The sequence below is a fragment of the Hoplias malabaricus genome, chromosome Y, assembly GCF_029633855.1.
Source record: "Hoplias malabaricus isolate fHopMal1 chromosome Y, fHopMal1.hap1, whole genome shotgun sequence".
NCBI lineage: Eukaryota > Metazoa > Chordata > Actinopteri > Characiformes > Erythrinidae > Hoplias > Hoplias malabaricus.
This window is the reverse complement of record NC_089820.1, coordinates 74,730,290-74,748,677: the sequence shown is the minus strand read 5'-3', so window position 1 is coordinate 74,748,677 and position 18,388 is coordinate 74,730,290. Positions and strand designations below refer to the sequence as shown.

Below are 18,388 nucleotides of genomic sequence, written 5' to 3'. Positions count from 1 at the left end.
ACATTAGGTTATTTTGACAATACCTGTTTTACAGTGACTCTATCAGGAAAGTCCCAGTTAATTTCACTCTTTCCATTTTTAACAACTGATCATTTCCACAGTTAGAGAGTTATCTAGAAGTTTTAAATGGACTTGTGCTCTTTTACCTCTCAAAATGTAATTTCTTTGTTGTTGTTGTTGTTTAATGTATAAGGCCTACAGTTCAGCTCCTGAAGTCCTAACCAATAAGGCAGCTATATTATTATTATTATTGTTATATTTTATTAATATGTTGAAACATTAATTCTTAGGGAGGTAGTGTCGCAGGCACACAGCTCCAGGGACCTGGAGGTTGTGGGTTCAATTCCACTCCGGGTGACTGTCTGTGAGGAGTTTAGTGTGTTCTCCCTGTCTCCGTGTGGGTTTCCTCCTGCCACAGTCCAAAAACACATGTTGGTAGGTGGATTGGCGACTCAAAAGTGTCCGTAGGTGTGAGTGAATGTGTGTGTGTGTTGCTCTGTGAAAGACTGGTGCCCCTTCTGGGGTGTATTCCTGCCTTGCACCCAATGATTCCGGGCAGGCTCCGGACCCATCGCAACCCTGAACTGGATAAACTGTTACAGAAGATGAATCAATTTTAATTCTTTAAATTACATACATTATTTGAATGCATAATTTCTTCCTGTTCTGATTCTATTAATACTACGTTTAACCTGATTTCTGCTGATTTCCTTAGGGTGCTCCAGGAGCTTTAGGTAAACTGGGCTTTCAGGGTGTGTCAGGACCTCGCGGACCCCCTGGACCGCCCGGAGAGAAGGGTGTACAAGGGGTCTTAGGAGAGCATGGGCCAGAGGGGCTTCCAGGAGACAGAGTAAGACTCAATTGCAAACATTAACCCTTAAAGGCAAATGTAATCTACTGCATCTGTAGCATTGGAACATTTACCTCAGACAAACATTTCAAAACATTGTCCCTGACCAGTAAACCCGTGTGGATCTTTTTCAATGTTAAAATTAGTTTTTTAGTGACGCGTATTATACATATAACCCCTTATGCTTGCTGTATTGAGATACAAATCTATGGTGATTTTTTTCATCTCGATTGGGGAGTTAATTGGAAAATCGATATTTATTTCTGTTTTTAATCAATGTTTTAATGGATTTTTATACCATTAATAATAATTATTATTTTTATTATAATAATATTTTTAATTAATATAGCGCTTTCTCAAGTCAAGGACAGTTAGGAAACAAAAAAACATAATATCAATGAAGACAAAGAAAGAAAGAAAAGTTAAAATGTTGACAGAAAAGATTTAAAGTTCGAATTTGAAAGAGGAAAGTGAGGCACAAAGACAGAGTGACTGCGGCAAGTTATTCCACAATTTTGGGGCCAAAACACTAAAGGATCTATCACCTACTGAACCCAATTTAAATGTAGGGAGACCTAAGTGAGTGGGTAGCAGAATACAGATGAAGGAGTTCAGTTAAATATGTGGTTGTAAAACCATGCAGAGATTTGTAGGTGAGTAATAGAAGTTTCTACGCAGTGAGACAGGCAGCCACTGCATGTGGTGTACTATAGGAGTAATGTGGGCAGATTTCTTAACATAGGGCAGAATTCTGGCTGCAGAATTTTGAACATACTGAAGCTGACAAATCGTTTTATTGGGAATACCTATAAGGAGGGAGTTACAGTAATCAAGCTGAGATGAAGTGAAGGCCTTTATCAGGATTTCTGCCTCTTGGTTGTTAAACAGTAATTAATAACTCCTACTAATGTGTTTCTTTAAGGGTATGACTGGTGTGCCAGGTTTTTCGGGAACAGATGGAATTGATGTGAGTACAGATGGCTCTATATTTGACTGTATCTATAAACCATCACTGCAACAGTTTAATACAGTTTAATACATTCATTCATTCATTATCTGTAACCGCTTATCCAGTTCAGGGTCGCGGTGGGTCCAGAACCTACCTGGAATCATTGGGCGCAAGGTGGGAACACACCAGGGAGGGGGCGCCAGTCCTTCACAGGGCAACACAAACACACACACACACACACACACACACACACACACACACACACACACACACTTTTAAGTCACCAATCCACCTACAATGTGTTTTTGGACTGTGGGAGGAAACCGGAGCACCCGGAGGAAACCCATGCGGACACAGGGAGAACGCAGCAACTCCTCACAGACAATCACCCGGAGCGGGAATCGAACCCACAACCTCCAGGTCCCTGGAGCTGTGTGACTGCGACACCTACCTGCTGCACCACCGTGCCACCATAGTTAATACAGTAACTAATTAAATTCACTTCAGATGTTCATGCTGAAGGACTGGCGCCCCCTCCAGGGTGTATTCCTGCCTTGCACTCAATGATTCCAGGTAGGCTCCGGACACACCGCACCCCTCAACTGGATAAGAGGTTACAGATAATGAATGAATGAATGAATGAATGAATGAATGAATGTTCATGCTGTAATGGGGCAAAGTGTATGAACTCCAACTCCAAACTGTGGGCTTTTTTGTTCTTGAAACAATCAGTAGCTAAAATACTGTGCTAAGTTGTAGCTAAATGTATGGGAGTGTGTGCATTTTAGGGACATGTTGGTGCTGGGGGTCTTCCTGGCCCACCTGGCCTGGACGGATGTAATGGAACCCGTGGAGATCCTGGTCCCCTTGGGCCCAAAGGACACAGGGCAACATCTGGAGCTGTAGTAAGTAAAGAACTGCAGAAAATGGCTGCTTTGAGTGGAGATTAAATAAATAAACTGTAGTGACATTTGCACAGAACTGTGGTTATGTTTTTAATGTAAATATACATAATAAAATATGTAGTTTATATCAATATTATTTGCTCTTGTTTAGGGGTTGAAGGGGATTAAAGGAATTAAGGGGGAACCAACACTTGTGTCTGGTGGAGGATCTCCGGTATGTTGGATTTAATCATGTTATTTACAAACTATTCGAGTTATGTACATATATGTGGATTATGCATGTTGTTTACAGGAATAAACAAAATCCACAGTCACTCTCTCTCTCTCTCTCTCTCTCTCTCTCTCTCTCTCTCTCTCTCTCTCTCTCTCTGTCCCATTTTGCCCATATTTGGGTGGAGTACTCCTGTAGTATAAATGTATACATATGGTTGTGTACATGCTCATTTATGTTTGTATATTTGTTGCTTTATAACAGGGAAGCCCTGGAGAACCTGGACTGCCTGGTTCACCTGTAAGGAAGCGTAAAATCTATCTTTATTTATCTATCATCTATCACATAAATGCATTTAAAAATGTTCAGATATTCCACCATTAATGCTGTGTTGTTTTTATAGGCTTGATGGATTGTTACGTAGTTTGTATTCTGTCACATTGTAATGGTGTTGCAAACTGAATTATTATACGATATTTTTTGTTCGATCTATTTTTAGGGGCTGCCTGGTATTGATGGCTTCCCCGGGGACAGAGGTTTTCCGGGCCCCCAGGGGATTTATGTGAGACAACATTCTTTCACCCTCCTTATTTTCTATATATTCTTACACCTTTGTAGCTGCAGGTTACTTGTTATTGTTACCTGTGAATTATTATTTGTATATGTCATTTTTTTTGTTACAACAGGGTCCTCCTGGTCTTCCAGGGCCACAGGGTCCACCAGTAAGTGGCCATATGAGAAACACACATGCACACACTTGCGTACATTTACACACTTACCCTCTGAACTGTTTTGTTATAGACTTGTCCATCATGGTAACTTTACAGAGGAAGATTAAACCACACCATATAATGGTGTTTGAGTGGATGTTAATGGAACATGATTTTCAAAGTGAATTTGGGCTATTTTTATATTGTTTCATTCAATTTGATATTCACAAATCATCATCAGTACATGGAATTTCACCAGATATTTACACACAACTGTACAGCATATGGCACTGTTTAAAATAAATGAATAAATAAATATAATTATCTTATGCTAACTTCTAAGATGCGTTTGATTTCAGGGTGATGGTGGCAGGTCACTCCCAGGACTGAAGGGGGACGAGGTGAGGAATCACTCCTTAGAGTTGTCTAAGAAATTAAAACATTGCATTAGTTTTATAGAAAAGATGAGGCCAAAATGGCAGTGATGGCGATCACAACAAAACCTCAGCTTCCTGTGTAAAACCAGTGCTGTCTCAAATGCATTCATCCTGTCATTAGGAGATTTCAACATTAGGAAAACGGCAGTTAGTGCTCTTCTCCAAGTGTGTGTCAGGCCCTTTTGATTGCCTGTTCTCCACCATTTGAAAATAAGTGCAAATTAACTAGAATACTGAAAATACTGGCCTTTGAACTAACCTCTTTATTCATGTCAATCCATGCCTGTTTCGACAGGCTGTGAACACTAGATGGCACTAGGAGCCAGGAGCTTGGTGATGTGTACAGCACTTTACAATAGACGTAGTAATGATTCCTCCACCAGGAGGCGCTCAGGAATCTCGTACAGTGACATTGGGACAGGGCTATGTTTAGTTCAGTGTTTCTCAGCCTCTGTTTTGATAAAGCTTTGCAACTTGGTTTATGACTGAAGGGGAATTTCACTGATTTCTCAGAATGGCAGCCTTAGTCATGATAAATCAGTGATATTTTTTAAAACTATTTTAATAAAAATGTTAATAAATAAGGACTATTTTTCTGAATGTTCTCCTATGTTTTAAGACAAATCATTCACATACATTAGTACAAATTAATGAATTCATGTGCACAACAATTTAAAAAAATGCAAAGAACCTGGATTACAATACATTAACATACAGTATTTATATTGCAAATTTATTTCTTTCTTACCTGTGTATTTAGTCATCATAATGGCCATGGCCATGTTTTCTTTTTCAGGGTGAACCAGGAATGCAGGGACCACCTGGACCATTTGAGCTAGTGCTGCCCCCTGTGGACCACTTCAGTAAAGGAGAGAAGGTAAAGAGGGTGCTGACATCATTAGTTCAATAAGGACATTTTCAGATAATGATCAAAGCTTCATTTGATGATTTTTACTCCCCTCCAGGGAAATAAAGGGGATAAAGGAGCCTGCGGCACGGATGGACCAGATGTGAGTGTGTGTGTGTGTGTGTGTGTGTGTGTTTGTGAGTGAGAGAGAGAGAGAGAGAAAGAGTGACAATATTATCAACCCCCATCTTTTTATTATCTTCAGGGATCTGCAGTAGCCCCTGGTGTAAAAGGAGAGAAAGGAATTTTGGGATTTGCTGGCCCTCGCGTGAGAAAATCATCTTTATGGTTTTGCATTGATGTTTCAGTGAAGAAGAATCTGACATTGAAGAGTTGTAATGGCATGCTTTACAGCCAACTGGCCCACATTTGGCATTGAGCATGGAAACTTTAGAGTCATGTTTAGCTGCTCCAGAGCACCCCTTTACATTCATATTGTGCTCTGGAGATTATACAGGTTTTTTGTAATGTCAGGCTTATATAATGTCATTATCCACAATGATTACACCTTATGCTCTCTTCTTCTCTCCAGGGTCTCCCAGGGATTGATGGCTTGACAGGACCTAAAGGCTCCCAGGTGAGAAATGATTGAACTTTTATTATGGTGGAGTTACTCAGTCTATTACTCAGTTATTCAGAAATCATCTATAACATCACACAGTAGCACTAGTTTTTCCAAGTATGAGAATTATTACCAGAAAAACTACTTTAAATGCTGAAACCATGTGCTGATTTCTCAGGGACCTTATGGAGACCCTGGTGTTCCTGGTCCCCGTGGTCATTCAGGTCCAAAGGTGAGTTACCCCAGTGATGGGGAGCTAATATATACTTATATATCTTGATGTCTAAGCAATTTTCATTTCTGATATTTTGCATTTATTTATGTTATTTGAAAATAGCATTACAAACGAATTAATCAAATGAGCCAAATCTACCACCCAGCTCCAGGATTTTAGGGTCCTAGGTCCAATCTTCACCTCTGGTTACCAGTGCCCTGTCTAGAATTTGAAGTGTGATGCTGTGTAGGTTGTAGACCCATAGTGACCCTGATCAGGATGAAGCTGCATGAAAAATGATATTACATTATGTTCTGTTTAATTTACAGTTTTGTGGATACTAGGATTTCAACAGTGATGCTAAATAGTACTAAAAGACTGTTTACATTATGGAAGTAGGATTAGGATATGTTTTTCCTGTATTCTTCAGGGGATTAGAGGAGAGATGGGTTTGAAAGGTCTTCCGAGTAATGGTCAATCAGGTGAGAAGCCTTAACACACAAAACCTTTACAATATCATTCTAAAACACAGTTTAGACCACTTCAAAGAACTGTGCTTGTTAACTGTCTAAGTAATTTCAGGTTACCCAGGAGAGCCAGGGCCTCGTGGACCCCAGGGACCCCGAGGAGATTTTGGAATAATGGGAGAACCAGGACAACCTGGACATCAAGGACCGGATTCCCCAGGTTAATATCACCATCCACCACCGGTCTTCCCCCATCCCTTAACACTACTCAGACCACCTTAAAAAATGATGGTTTGGCTCTAATTCCAAATGTGTTCAAAATATCTAATTATGACCAATATTGCAACCGCACATTGTTGATTATTTTTTTTATGAAATAACACCCCAGGTTCATGAACATTGTTGTGATGTTCACTGTACAGGTTTACCTGGACCTCCTGGGCTACCAGGTCCTGATGGACCTAAAGGGTTCAAAGGAGACCCAGGTTTGTTAAATGATATTGAACCAGAACCAGGACCTTCAGGCGTACCCGGACCCCCTGGAATCAAAGGAGTCAGAGGCCCACCTGGTTCATCAAGTAAGAAATAGTTAGTATTTATTTCAAATGTGACAGTGACATGAGGAGAGGATCAAACCTACGACCCTCAGACCCTTTAGCTTTGTGGCCCACAGCACCTTTGAGTCTCTCCCAGATCATTTTTAACTTTTCCATTTTACATTTTCCATGGAAACCACAGTCAGTCATCAGTACCAGGTACTTGTGTGCAGCCTATCAGAAGATAGTATGTTAAATTTGGGTGGAGCTTATGACATGCATACACCCACACTCAAGTTATAGTTTTTGTTGTTGTTTGTTTGTTTATTTTACACTATTTTTGCCCAAATCTACAGTCTGAACAAAACTGGCATACTTTTTCAATTATTACTTAATTTAAAAAGTCCAGCTGCTGTTTGACATGAGTTATGAGTATTTATGTTATGACTATTACATGTGTGATTGCTGTGTGTGCAGGTAGGCAGATGTAATTTTTTAATTGTATTATCAACACATTTCTATCATTTAATGAATCTGAAACATAAATATCCATCCACCCATTCATTATCTGTAAGCGCTTATCCAGTTCAGGGTCACGGTGGGTCCAGAGCCTACATGGAATCATTGGGCGCAAGGCGGGAATACACCAGTCCTTAGCAGGGCAACACACACACACTCATACATTCACTCACACACTCACACATTCTGAAATGTAAATATCTTTAAGATTATTTTTCACAGCTTTTGGGTTTACTCACTAACATCTTTCTCCATTTTTTTACTGTGTTCCATGAAAGCCTCAGGTGGGCATGGTGAGCATGATTTTAAACACTACATTTTCTACTATTTCAATATCTTTATATTTACTAGTGGCCAAGCTAAAACATTACTACATTAGCTTACATTAAATTAATGTAGGGAATTGACTTCAACTGATAGTGTACAACTTTTCCACATAAAAAATATATATATTTATTTCAATGTCAATATCAATATATGAATGAATTATATATATATATGTTTCCATTGCTTTGTGTTCCTGAAGGCACCTGCCTCCCTGGTCCTGAAGGACAGCCTGGAGATAAAGGTGATAGAGGGTTCCCCGGAGTTAAAGGTTATCCAGGGCAAAAAGGTGCGTATTTGTACATGATTAATTTTGAAGAAGAAAGCTCGTCTTAGAGAGTGCTTTATTTAAATCCCATTTTTTAGGATGTCCTGGAGATAATTACTGCAAATCTGATGGGATACCTCAGCCTGGACCTGCTGGCCCACCTGGACCACCTGGATATAATGGCTTTCCTGGGGCTTCGGGACAGAAAGGTGAACCAGGACCCGGAGGAGATCCAGGCCCAGTGGGCACTTCTGTAAGTGAACCTGCAAAGTTGTTCTTTTAAAGACTTATAATTAAATTGTATATTCAAGGAGTCTCCAGCCAAAAACACATTCATAAAAACGTTAGCGCATTTGTAAAGTATGTTGGCAAAGTTAAAATGTGGTTAAATGTTTCAAATATGTGTTTAATTTTAGTAGTTTTTCCACCAAAAATTTTTCAAAACATTTTTCAAAGATTCACAGTGCATTTATAAATTGCGTCTTTTTGTGGAGAATTTTTTTGCCTGCTAAATGTGAGTGAGTGATCGCATGTCACAATCTGAAATAAACATTTCCACTAATAAAATCACATTATCAGATCTGTGGTACAGTATGCCTTCTAATTATGAAACCATCTATGTCTAGGGAGAAACAGGTCCACCTGGTCCAAAGGGTTTCAAGGGTCAGAAAGGAGACCCTTATTATTCAAGTACAACAGGTAAGATTTGCTTAGATCATATTTGGTTTTAATTGTTTATATTCGGTTTTCTATTTAAATATGACTCTACCTTTAAAAAAAGGTATTAAAGGAGATCAGGGCGATCCTGGGCTTGGAGGTCCCCCAGGTTTTAATGGAGAGCCAGGCTATCCAGGAGAGCCCGGTATGGTGGGAGATCCAGGACCACCTGTAAGTCCATGATAATCCTACCTTATACCTACATTTATTACACATTTAATCAGAAACACCTACTGCATACAGTAGCCAATTCATCTGTTTGACAGGGAGATGGTTACATAGGTCTCAAAGGATACAAGGGATACCCTGGAGCTCCAGGTGTTAAAGGACCCCCAGGTTTGCCAGGTCCTCCTGGCATTGGTGTTCAAGGGCAGAAGGGATCAAAAGGGCCACCAGGAGATCAGGGTCCTGAAGGTCCACCTGGACATCCTGGGATTAATGGTCCTCCAGGTACATTTACACACACTTCAGATATAAAGATATACTCTCATTTGCACTTAATCTTAAGCAACACATGAAATACACTTAGTGGAATTCAGTGGAATGGACAGCAGGGCGGCTAACAATCTCCCTCTCTTAAAAATGTGTATTTCAGGGGAGTCACGTCCATGTATTCCAGGCAGTCCAAGCCTACCAGGCCTCCCAGGTGACATTGGTGACCCAGGTTAGCTTTTTTATGATCGGAATTTGCTGTTTTCATTCATTGGATTGGTGGTGAAAAGACTAGTCATTCTCTTGACTTACTAGGACCCCCAGGGCCACTGGGACCTCCTGGGTATAAAGGCCCTCCTGGAGTACCTGGGACAAAAGGTGAACGAGGAGATGATGGAACTACTTCAGGGCAAGGACCTCCTGGTAATTTTAAATCATATGTGTGTGTGTGTGTGTGTGTGTGTATTTAGGTTTATTTATTGGTTACTGATTTTATTTGTACCCTTATAGGTTTTCCAGGAATACTGGGTGATCAAGGGGATCCAGGTCCTCCTGGACCAAGCTATAAAGGGGCTGCAGGACCACAGGGACCAAGAGGAGCTCCAGGGTTAAAAGGGCCTCCAGGAGATTCTGGCCAAGGCCGACAAGGCCCTCATGGACAAAACGGATTCCCCGGGAACCCTGGTCCAAAGGGCCATAAGGGTCAGAAAGGCCCTGATGGAAAAAATGGTAGGTGTTGTGATGTTTCCCCATCTCTTTATTACTCAGTAATTATTTGTAGTAAGTTGCATAAATGGTAATGTCCAAGTCTATTTTCTTCAGGGGAAAATGGTAATCGTGGACCTGAAGGATGTAGTGGGCAACGAGGGGATGTTGGAGACCCAGGTCCACCTGGGCCACCAGGGTCAAGCTATGAGTTTTGTATCGGTGGACAAGGCTCCCCCGGTCTCCCAGGACATCCAGGTCTACCTGGGCAGCCAGGTAAGCCTATGAGAACTCTGAACTTACTGTTTGTACATATTCCTTTTGCACCTCTCATAGGATACTGTCCTTCCTTCAAGGACTCGATGGCATCAAAGGAGAAAAGGGGCTGGCTGGTTTTCCTGGTCATGGTCTGAAGGGACCTTCAGGTCCGCCAGGTCAGCCTGGCCTTCCTGGTCCTCCTGGACCTTATGGCTTGAAAGGGGCACCCGGAGATCCAGGGCTGACTGGGTTTTCGGGACTGCGAGGTAAGAATTCACTTAATCTGGCCATGGTTTTCAAAAATCCTACTAATTTTGGAACATGGAGAAGTCCATCAGAGACCAACAGAGAATTTCTCATACACGAATGTGACAGAATACTTAACGATCAAGCCTACTTTTGAAAATGTTGCGTGCTAAAATGGTCCTATGCTGAAGGAATCAGAGGACGACCTGGAATACCTGGAGCCAAAGGACTTCCTGGATTCCCTGGTTTACGCGGCCCTCCGGGTAGACAAGGAGTGAGAGGTGATGAGGGGCATGTAGGAGTGAAAGGGGAGGTTGGCAGCAAAGGATTTAAAGGTACTAATTTTAATACTTTTTATCTTGATCTATGTTCTAAAAAAAATGTATGCAGCAAGAAAAAATATCCCTGATGTATAATTTATATTGTGACAGAAAACAAAAAGTAGAGGGATGCTAATACTGCAAACATTTATGCATATATACGCGTACGTTTCTGATAAACTGGCCAGTAAGCATAAATACATATCTTGTTGTAGTGCATTAATTGACAGCTTATTACATGTGCCATTGACCTGGAGCAATACACCTTGAAAGTGCCTTGACATGCTGTGGTTGACTTGCGCAGGTATGAAAGGACAACCAGGATTACCAGGTCCCTTGAACCTTATAAAAGGCATGAAAGGTTTACCTGGGCCCAACGGATTGCCAGGATTCCCAGGACCTAGAGGTAATTGGGTCTTACAGAAGTACTTTTTCAAACTCAGTAATGTATATCATCAAATATCTGAGGGCAGCATGGTGGTGCAGCAGGTAGTGTCACTGTCACACAGCTCCAGGCTCCGGGTGACTGACTGTGAGGCGTTTGCTGTGTTCTCCCTGTGTCTGAGTGGGTTTACTCTGTGTACTCCGGTTTACGCAACGGTCCAAAAAACTCATTGGTAGGTGGACTGGCTACTCAAAAGTGTCCCTAGCTGTGAGTGAGTGAGTAAATGTGTGTCGCCCTGCAAAGTATAAGCCTCCAGGGTGTATTCCTGCCTTGCCCCCAGTTTCCGGGGAGCACAGGACCAACTGCATCCCTAAAATGGATAAACAGTTACAGACAATGAATAAATGAATGAATGAAAAACCTATGGGAAGAGTTGGTATTTGTGATCCGGAACATACCATTCTACTCCCTGACCTAACGAATGCACCTGTGACTGCATCCTCACTGTAATGTCTCAGTATCAAATACGAAGTTCCTCAAGACCTTTACTACAAAAAATATGGATGTAATTATCTTCCATCTCAAAATCCCTTCAATCAGGATCTAAAGGGTTACCGGGCTCACCTGGTAAACATGGCCTGGATGGACTGAATGGTGGACCCGGATTTCAGAAAGGCTTCCCTGGCATACCCGGAAGAAGTGGTCCTCCAGGACCGCCAGGACCAAGTGGACCCAAAGGATATCCCGGAGTGTTAGGATTCCCAGGACCCTTTGGAGATCAGGTTGATGCTGCTCTGGTTCAAATGATTAGAAGCTGTGTATTGTAACAGTAGTTGATATAATGATGGCCCTCTAGAGTGACTTATAAATTTAGGCATGGTAAAGTGGTAGTCAAATGTACCATTAGGAGTCTAGCCTAAGGACTCTTACTGGTATAGCCATTTGTTTCTTTATCAAGTTGGGAATCACACCCTAATCTGTCAAACAGAGGGAAGTGGTGCAATCCACTATGCTGTCCATTCATGCATATGTTTTTTTTTTCTTTTAAAGGGTGATCCAGGTCTTCCTGGACTTTATGGTGCACCAGGCAACCCAGGGATACCAGGCATGAAAGGTATAAGACTGACATCTTCATACTGTGTGGCATGAAGAAAAGTAAACAATCTTGTCCAAGAACAAATTCCAAGAAAATCACTCTATGCAGGGGTCTGAAGAAGTACAAAATGTTTGATGCTACAGTTCTCTACTTCTTAGAGCAGCAGAACTAAAAGCAGCAATGTCATATGTTACTATATAAAGCCTCTGATGTATATATTTACATTTCTACATTTCCTACATTCCTCATCTGTGCTGTAGTAGGTGATAGATTACTTCAGCAATCTTACAAAACGTCTTTTGCAGGAGACGCAGGAGACTCTGTGGGATTTCCAGGCCCACAAGGACCAAAGGGTTATAAGGGTGAAAGTGGACCATCAGGTCAGACTTATTTAACATAATTAAACAGATGAATTTATTTTGGATTTATGTGTGTGTTTATGTACATGGAGATTTTATGTTTATCCTCTTTATGTATATCTTTTTTTTTAGAATGTGAGGGTGAGTCTTAAAAAAATGCAAAGAAAGAAACCTAGGCAAACGTACTTTTGCTTGCCGGTTTATATATTTACAGATGTACGCAAAAATGTGACGTCCAGTTCTTTTCAAATTTCAATGTGAATTTGCTTTATTCTCTATTTTTTTCCAGATTTGATCATGTTCAGGGAAATATTTATTAGTTAAAGATTATGGGCATTGTGTTATATTTAAATAATAAAATTCACAAAAAAGTTTCACATTGACATTTATTACTAACAGGACATTTTAATGTTTCATAACATTTTTGCATATGACTTAAAGTATATATATAAATACCTGAGGCTCAAATTTGCCAGTGCGTATTTACAAACTGACACCAGATCTACTACTACCACTGGTAATAATAACAACTACTATTAATGTTATAACAGCTGCAAATTTTTGCCTATTGCTTACGTCTGCTTGTTACGACTAGATCTACTACTACAGCTACTAATGCTAATGCTTATGCTAGTAATAATATGAAAAATATACAGTAATTGTTCAAGTTGTAACCATTCATTTCAATGGGATTTACCACAAAAGCAGAAGCCTACAAGGCTACACAGTTGTACTCAATGCCACCTTATTTATTGATTAATTTGTTAAATTCATTTGAATTTTTTCATTATTTTAGCATAATTTATTATCACAAATTCAAACTGTTAAACAATCTAAAAAAAAGCAACCTTTAGAGTCCAAACTCAACAGGTAAAGTCAGAAGGTAAAAGGAAAACTGTGTGTATTTAAGTGATATTTTGTGTGTGATTGTCCTCCCCGCACAGCTCAGATTGGACCCCCAGGAGACCCAGGAGATGAAGGAGCTCAAGGGCCAAAAGGGTTGCCTGGTTCTCCTGGTCCTTTGGGAATACCTGGTCTGCCTGGTCCTCAAGGTGAGCTCTTCTATTTTTATGAATACATTAACCCTGAAAAATCAACCTAATGATGGGTGTTTCTGTGCACCAATAGGAAATATGGGTCCTCCAGGTTTTTCACGATTAGGCCCTCCCGGTTCTACCGGACCTCCAGGACCACCAGGACCTAAAGGTTATCCGGGGCTGCCAGGTCTGAAAGGTATGCAACAGAGAAATATTAACCACAGGGGTTTTAGCTGGGATGTGTTGGAAGTATTCTATTGTTGCTTTGGATTTTTCCTTTTTCCAGGAAATCCAGGAACTCCAGGCCTCGAGGGTCTGCATGGTCTCCCAGGTCCTAAAGGAGAAAAAGGCTATAGAGGTGAGAAGATGAACAAATGGGGAGACTGAAATCTAACCCCTGAAGCTTGATCCTGAGGTTAACATTGCACCTGGACTTTGAGAGCTGTGAAAATGATTACATTCTGACCAATGTTACCATCATCCTATTTCCTATTTCATATTTCAACCATAGGGTCAGATGTGGCAGGTCCTACTGGGATACGAGGTGATCCTGGAGACAAAGGCCCACCAGGTTTTCCAGGAAATCAGGGAATCTCTCATGCAGGAGTGAAGGGTCTGCCGGGTCAGCCCGGACACACAGGTCTCAATTATATTTTCTTATTTTTTAAGGATTTAGGACAACAATATTTCTGGAATGTTTGGAACAGTTGATCCCTCCTTGTGTCAACAAGTATCTGTTTTTAGCCTCATTAGCAAAATGAAAACCTTGAGCAAAAACACTACACTAGTTGTTGAATATCAACGTCCTTCGTCCCGTAGACAAGTGTGTATCTAAAAATGATGCTTTGAAAAAGATATTATCCCTCTTCTCCACAAGTGAATACAGTTATGGAGTCTTAATTAAACATTTCTTACATGCTTTGGTCAAAGTCCCCAAAATACCCCAAGGATCAAACACCACAGCAGTGTCAGAATGACCGGTTTCAGCACCTGCCCTTTAAAATGAGCCACTCGCTGTTCACCCCGACCTGAGCGCAAAGCAAAGAGGAGCGAGGAGCATTAGCTCTGGATTTTTCGATCGGTTCTCATTCTTCTCCATTCTCATTTTCTCACTTTTTACTCAGTGCTCTTATTTCTCCACACTCATTGTGTCTGTTTTGTTGCATTTAACCTTGTCTTTGCACTCTCACATAAATGCGAGTCCAGCGCTATGATTGAGATAAGGGGGCGGGGCAATTCTAAAGTCTCTGCATTTGACGTCAGAAGCAGAGCAGAATCAGAACAGCTCATTTTATCCCATGTTTTCAGGCTTAGGCAGCCCACAGAAAAATTACTGGGTGGTTTTGTTTCACAGTGTGTGGGTTGGTGGGCACCAGATCCCCACATTAATGTGCGCATACACTGAACAAGTACATTATTAGTAAAATGTCTCCTGTAAGATCAACTCAGGGTATGAAATTAAGATTTACTTTGAGACGTGGAAATATTTTTTTCTAAAATATAAAATATAAAAGAACTAGAATGAAAGATGACTGCACGTGTTTGTTTTGATTCTGTAAAATTTGTGTATATGATAATGCTGTCGACTTTTCTGCAGGTCCCCCGGGGGTCGACGGACCTCCTGGAGCTCCCGGCAGAAATTGTGAGACCCCTATTCCAGGACTCAGTGGGGACCCAGGCCCAGCTGGACCTAATGGACTTCCAGGTTTGTGAATGGTTGTTTATGTATTGCACAAACATAGTAGTAACTTCAATTGTTTTCTTTTTGCTCTTCACTTTTCTTAGGTCCCCCAGGAGAAATTGGATTTCCAGGATCTCTTTTTCCTCACCCAGGAGACCACGGGGATATGGGACCACCTGGGCCTACAGGACCAAAGGGCTTAAGAGGTAGACCAGGACTCCCAGGTCCACCTGGGTACAATGGACTGCCAGGTTTGAAAGGTAAAATCAAGCTTTATTCTTGGTGCATTTTAATGGGATCAAAGTGTTTGCACTTGAACCTCAACACTTCTTGCAGGGCAACGAGGATTCCCTGGTGTAATGGGACCACAGGGACCTGCAGGTCGTCAAGGCTTAGCTGGGCTACCAGGGTTCAAAGGTGATAAAGGGATAACAGGGCGTGAAGGTGAGGTTTCAGAAGAGAATTAATACTTAATAGCAATCTAGAAGTGTTGTCGCTTTACTTTCTGTTTTCGCTATGACTTCTAGGTCCCCAAGGTGACCCTGGCATAATTATCCCAGCTCCTCCTCCTCACACAAAAGGATCTCCGGGAATGCCAGGGCCACCTGGAACACCAGGATTCCCTGGACCACCTGGAACTCCAGGAAATCCAGGACCTATGGGTAAGGTCCACTGGATTTGAACTTTTTCCAGCTCAGGTTATTGTCTTTTCTGTTGAATGTGTGTGTAAAACTGCATTTTGTCTTTAGGATCAAAGGGTATGATGGGTAATCGTGGGCCACCTGGTCAGCCAGGGAAAGTGGGACCTAAAGGTCCGGATGGAGACTCGGGTGATCATGGAGCACAAGGTTTCGTTGGACCACAAGGTATAGAACAAAAATACACCATACCAGAAAAACATTTAAATAAGATGTATAACTTTTTATATAACTTTAAAAATGTGTATACTTTTTTCCAGGTTCCCCAGGCCCAAAGGGTGAGGCTGGTTTCCCAGGTTCTGGAAGGTCAGTGAATGTTGGGTTTCTCCTGGTGATCCACAGCCAGTCTGAGACTGTACCGAAGTGTCCAGCAGGAATGCATCTGCTCTGGAGCGGATACAGTCTTCTGTATTTGGAGGGCCAGGAGAGAGCATACACACAAGACCTGGGTAAATTTCAGTTTGGGGTTTAGGTCTGTTTTATTGTTATTGCATATTAAGAGTTGCATAGACCAAGCGACTAGTGTACATCCACTAGTTTTTTACAAATCATTTGTATTTTTATAAATATACATTTTTTTATTCAATATTGAAATCTTTTTAATTAAATATGTTTTCATTGGTTTTCCAGACTTTCCAGTAGAGTATCCCCTTACAGTTAACCCTAGCTGTGTTTCAAATCCGAATTTCACTTGCCCTAGCACACTTCCACTTACCTCTCAGAAGTGCATAGCACCTACTTCACACAAGTAGCCAGGGGAGGAGGGGGACAACGAGGAGCGGGTTTTTCAATCAGAACACACTCGCTCTCCGCAACACACGTTTCCCACTGAACTGATTTCTTTGGTTTGCTGTGGACTCTCTACACTGTCACATCACAGAAAAAGAATTGCAAAAAAAATTACAGGAACTGGACACTGAGTGAGTATTTTTAAACAAAAAAATATTTTTGTAATTGTGTATTCAATTTATGCATGGCACAGTGGCTTAGCAGGTAGTCTCGTAGTTGCACAGTTCCAGGGACCTGGAGGTTGTGGGTTCGAGTCCCGCTCCAGGTGACTGTCTGTGAGGAGTTTGGCGTGTTCTCCCTGTGTCCGCGTGGGTTTCCTCCGGGTGCTCCTGTTTCCTCCCGCAGTCCAAAAACGCACATTGGTAGGGGGATTGGTGACTCAAAAGTGTCCATAGGTGTGAGTGTGTGAGTGAATGTGTGTTCCCCTGTGAAGGACTCGTGCCCCCTCCAGGGTGTTCCTGCCTTGAGCCCAATGATTCCGGGTAGGCTCCAGACCCACCGCAACCCCGGAACTGGATAAGCAGTTACAGACAACGAATGAATGAATGAATGTTCAATATTGTTTCCACCATCGCAAAGGTAGTGTCATCCCATCTCATCACAATTTGGGTAACTTCTACTTCTAAACTACTACTGTCATCAGTGTTGACCTTTGCCCTCCGAGGGCTCATTTAACGTAGTTCACTTTAGTTCATACATAAATGGAACAGCCCTTAAGATGGGTGCATGGCAAGGGAAGTGGGCAAGGGCAAGTTAAAACCAGAACTGGAATGCAGGACCTGTTTATGGGTTACTTTTTATTTGATTTGTTTGTAATTGATAAGAACTAGTAAGATATACTTTCTGTTTGAATTAAAGTCTATTGTGTGCTTTCTTCTGACTCCTGACACTTTTCTCTCTCTCTCTCTCTCTCAGGCCAGGCTGGCTCATGTCTGCGTATGTTCAGCACTATGCCCTTCTCTTACTGTAACTCTGCTGCCTGTCGCTATGCCAGTCGTAATGATAAGTCCTACTGGCTGACCACTAACCGGCCAGTGCCCATGATGCCTGTGTCTGGAGCAGAGATCCTGCCGTACATCAGCCGCTGTGTTGTGTGCGAGACGTTCTCTGCTGCAGTGGCTATCCACAGCCAAGACTCCAACATCCCCAGCTGTCCACTTGGCTGGAGCAGTCTATGGATTGGATACTCATTCCTCATGGTGAGGGTTCCTGCTTCGGGGGAGTTTGTATTTATTTTGCTGTTAATGAGGCCTAAATAATCTTTTTCATGTCTTTGTTATTCTACTTAATTGTAAATAAATGTGGTTATTGAAGTGTGACTATTAATGTGGTTATTTCTGACTCTTCTCACAGCACACTGGCTCAGGTGATGAAGGAGGTGGTCAGTCTCTGACCTCTTCTGGAAGCTGTCTTAAGGACTTCAGGACACAGCCCTTTGTGGAGTGCCAGGGTCCACGAGGGACATGCCACTACTTCGCCAACATTTACAGCTTCTGGCTGAGTCGGGTAAGCCGCGAGGGGGAGTTTGCTAAAGCTCCACAGACTCAGACGCTCAAGGCTGCTGACCAGCAGCGGGACCACACCAGCCGCTGCCACGTCTGTATCAAAAGGTGACCAGCTGCAGGGCACAGGACAATTCATAAAATTCATACTCGGGCTTCTACAGTTTCTACAGTTTCCATAAATATGTCAGGCTTAATATGCATAACTTTAAATTACATTTTTTACACTGATTATTTTACCTCATTCACAGCATATAGTAGTTGAGAAGTTAAAATAGTGACTTGGTGAATATCAGAACATTTT

The 18,388-nt window shown here is 41.7% G+C and overlaps 1 protein-coding gene across 2 annotated transcripts in view; it reads left to right on the top strand.

Moving 5' to 3' along the window:
• The window catches only part of LOC136679039 (collagen alpha-4(IV) chain-like), a 23,901-nt gene extending 5,513 nt beyond the window's left edge, over nucleotides 1-18,388 (top strand). For both annotated transcript variants that reach the window (XM_066657305.1, XM_066657306.1), the window contains exons 6-49: nucleotides 716-850; nucleotides 1,773-1,817; nucleotides 2,588-2,704; nucleotides 2,856-2,918; nucleotides 3,180-3,215; nucleotides 3,415-3,477; nucleotides 3,602-3,637; nucleotides 3,985-4,026; nucleotides 4,859-4,939; nucleotides 5,028-5,072; nucleotides 5,175-5,237; nucleotides 5,502-5,546; nucleotides 5,710-5,763; nucleotides 6,176-6,227; nucleotides 6,328-6,432; nucleotides 6,635-6,790; nucleotides 7,546-7,560; nucleotides 7,794-7,880; nucleotides 7,958-8,112; nucleotides 8,486-8,558; nucleotides 8,641-8,747; nucleotides 8,843-9,026; nucleotides 9,172-9,240; nucleotides 9,324-9,431; nucleotides 9,519-9,737; nucleotides 9,831-9,989; nucleotides 10,070-10,237; nucleotides 10,409-10,552; nucleotides 10,842-10,943; nucleotides 11,523-11,704; nucleotides 11,973-12,036; nucleotides 12,324-12,398; nucleotides 13,322-13,429; nucleotides 13,506-13,610; nucleotides 13,701-13,772; nucleotides 13,926-14,054; nucleotides 15,012-15,119; nucleotides 15,200-15,355; nucleotides 15,432-15,539; nucleotides 15,623-15,757; nucleotides 15,845-15,961; nucleotides 16,054-16,242; nucleotides 17,498-17,781; nucleotides 17,936-18,388. In XM_066657305.1, the coding sequence (XP_066513402.1) occupies nucleotides 716-850; nucleotides 1,773-1,817; nucleotides 2,588-2,704; nucleotides 2,856-2,918; nucleotides 3,180-3,215; nucleotides 3,415-3,477; nucleotides 3,602-3,637; nucleotides 3,985-4,026; nucleotides 4,859-4,939; nucleotides 5,028-5,072; nucleotides 5,175-5,237; nucleotides 5,502-5,546; nucleotides 5,710-5,763; nucleotides 6,176-6,227; nucleotides 6,328-6,432; nucleotides 6,635-6,790; nucleotides 7,546-7,560; nucleotides 7,794-7,880; nucleotides 7,958-8,112; nucleotides 8,486-8,558; nucleotides 8,641-8,747; nucleotides 8,843-9,026; nucleotides 9,172-9,240; nucleotides 9,324-9,431; nucleotides 9,519-9,737; nucleotides 9,831-9,989; nucleotides 10,070-10,237; nucleotides 10,409-10,552; nucleotides 10,842-10,943; nucleotides 11,523-11,704; nucleotides 11,973-12,036; nucleotides 12,324-12,398; nucleotides 13,322-13,429; nucleotides 13,506-13,610; nucleotides 13,701-13,772; nucleotides 13,926-14,054; nucleotides 15,012-15,119; nucleotides 15,200-15,355; nucleotides 15,432-15,539; nucleotides 15,623-15,757; nucleotides 15,845-15,961; nucleotides 16,054-16,242; nucleotides 17,498-17,781; nucleotides 17,936-18,196 (4,821 nt within the window). In that variant the 3' untranslated portion in view covers nucleotides 18,197-18,388. The remainder of the gene's footprint in view (nucleotides 1-715; nucleotides 851-1,772; nucleotides 1,818-2,587; nucleotides 2,705-2,855; nucleotides 2,919-3,179; nucleotides 3,216-3,414; nucleotides 3,478-3,601; nucleotides 3,638-3,984; nucleotides 4,027-4,858; nucleotides 4,940-5,027; nucleotides 5,073-5,174; nucleotides 5,238-5,501; nucleotides 5,547-5,709; nucleotides 5,764-6,175; nucleotides 6,228-6,327; nucleotides 6,433-6,634; nucleotides 6,791-7,545; nucleotides 7,561-7,793; nucleotides 7,881-7,957; nucleotides 8,113-8,485; nucleotides 8,559-8,640; nucleotides 8,748-8,842; nucleotides 9,027-9,171; nucleotides 9,241-9,323; nucleotides 9,432-9,518; nucleotides 9,738-9,830; nucleotides 9,990-10,069; nucleotides 10,238-10,408; nucleotides 10,553-10,841; nucleotides 10,944-11,522; nucleotides 11,705-11,972; nucleotides 12,037-12,323; nucleotides 12,399-13,321; nucleotides 13,430-13,505; nucleotides 13,611-13,700; nucleotides 13,773-13,925; nucleotides 14,055-15,011; nucleotides 15,120-15,199; nucleotides 15,356-15,431; nucleotides 15,540-15,622; nucleotides 15,758-15,844; nucleotides 15,962-16,053; nucleotides 16,243-17,497; nucleotides 17,782-17,935) is intronic.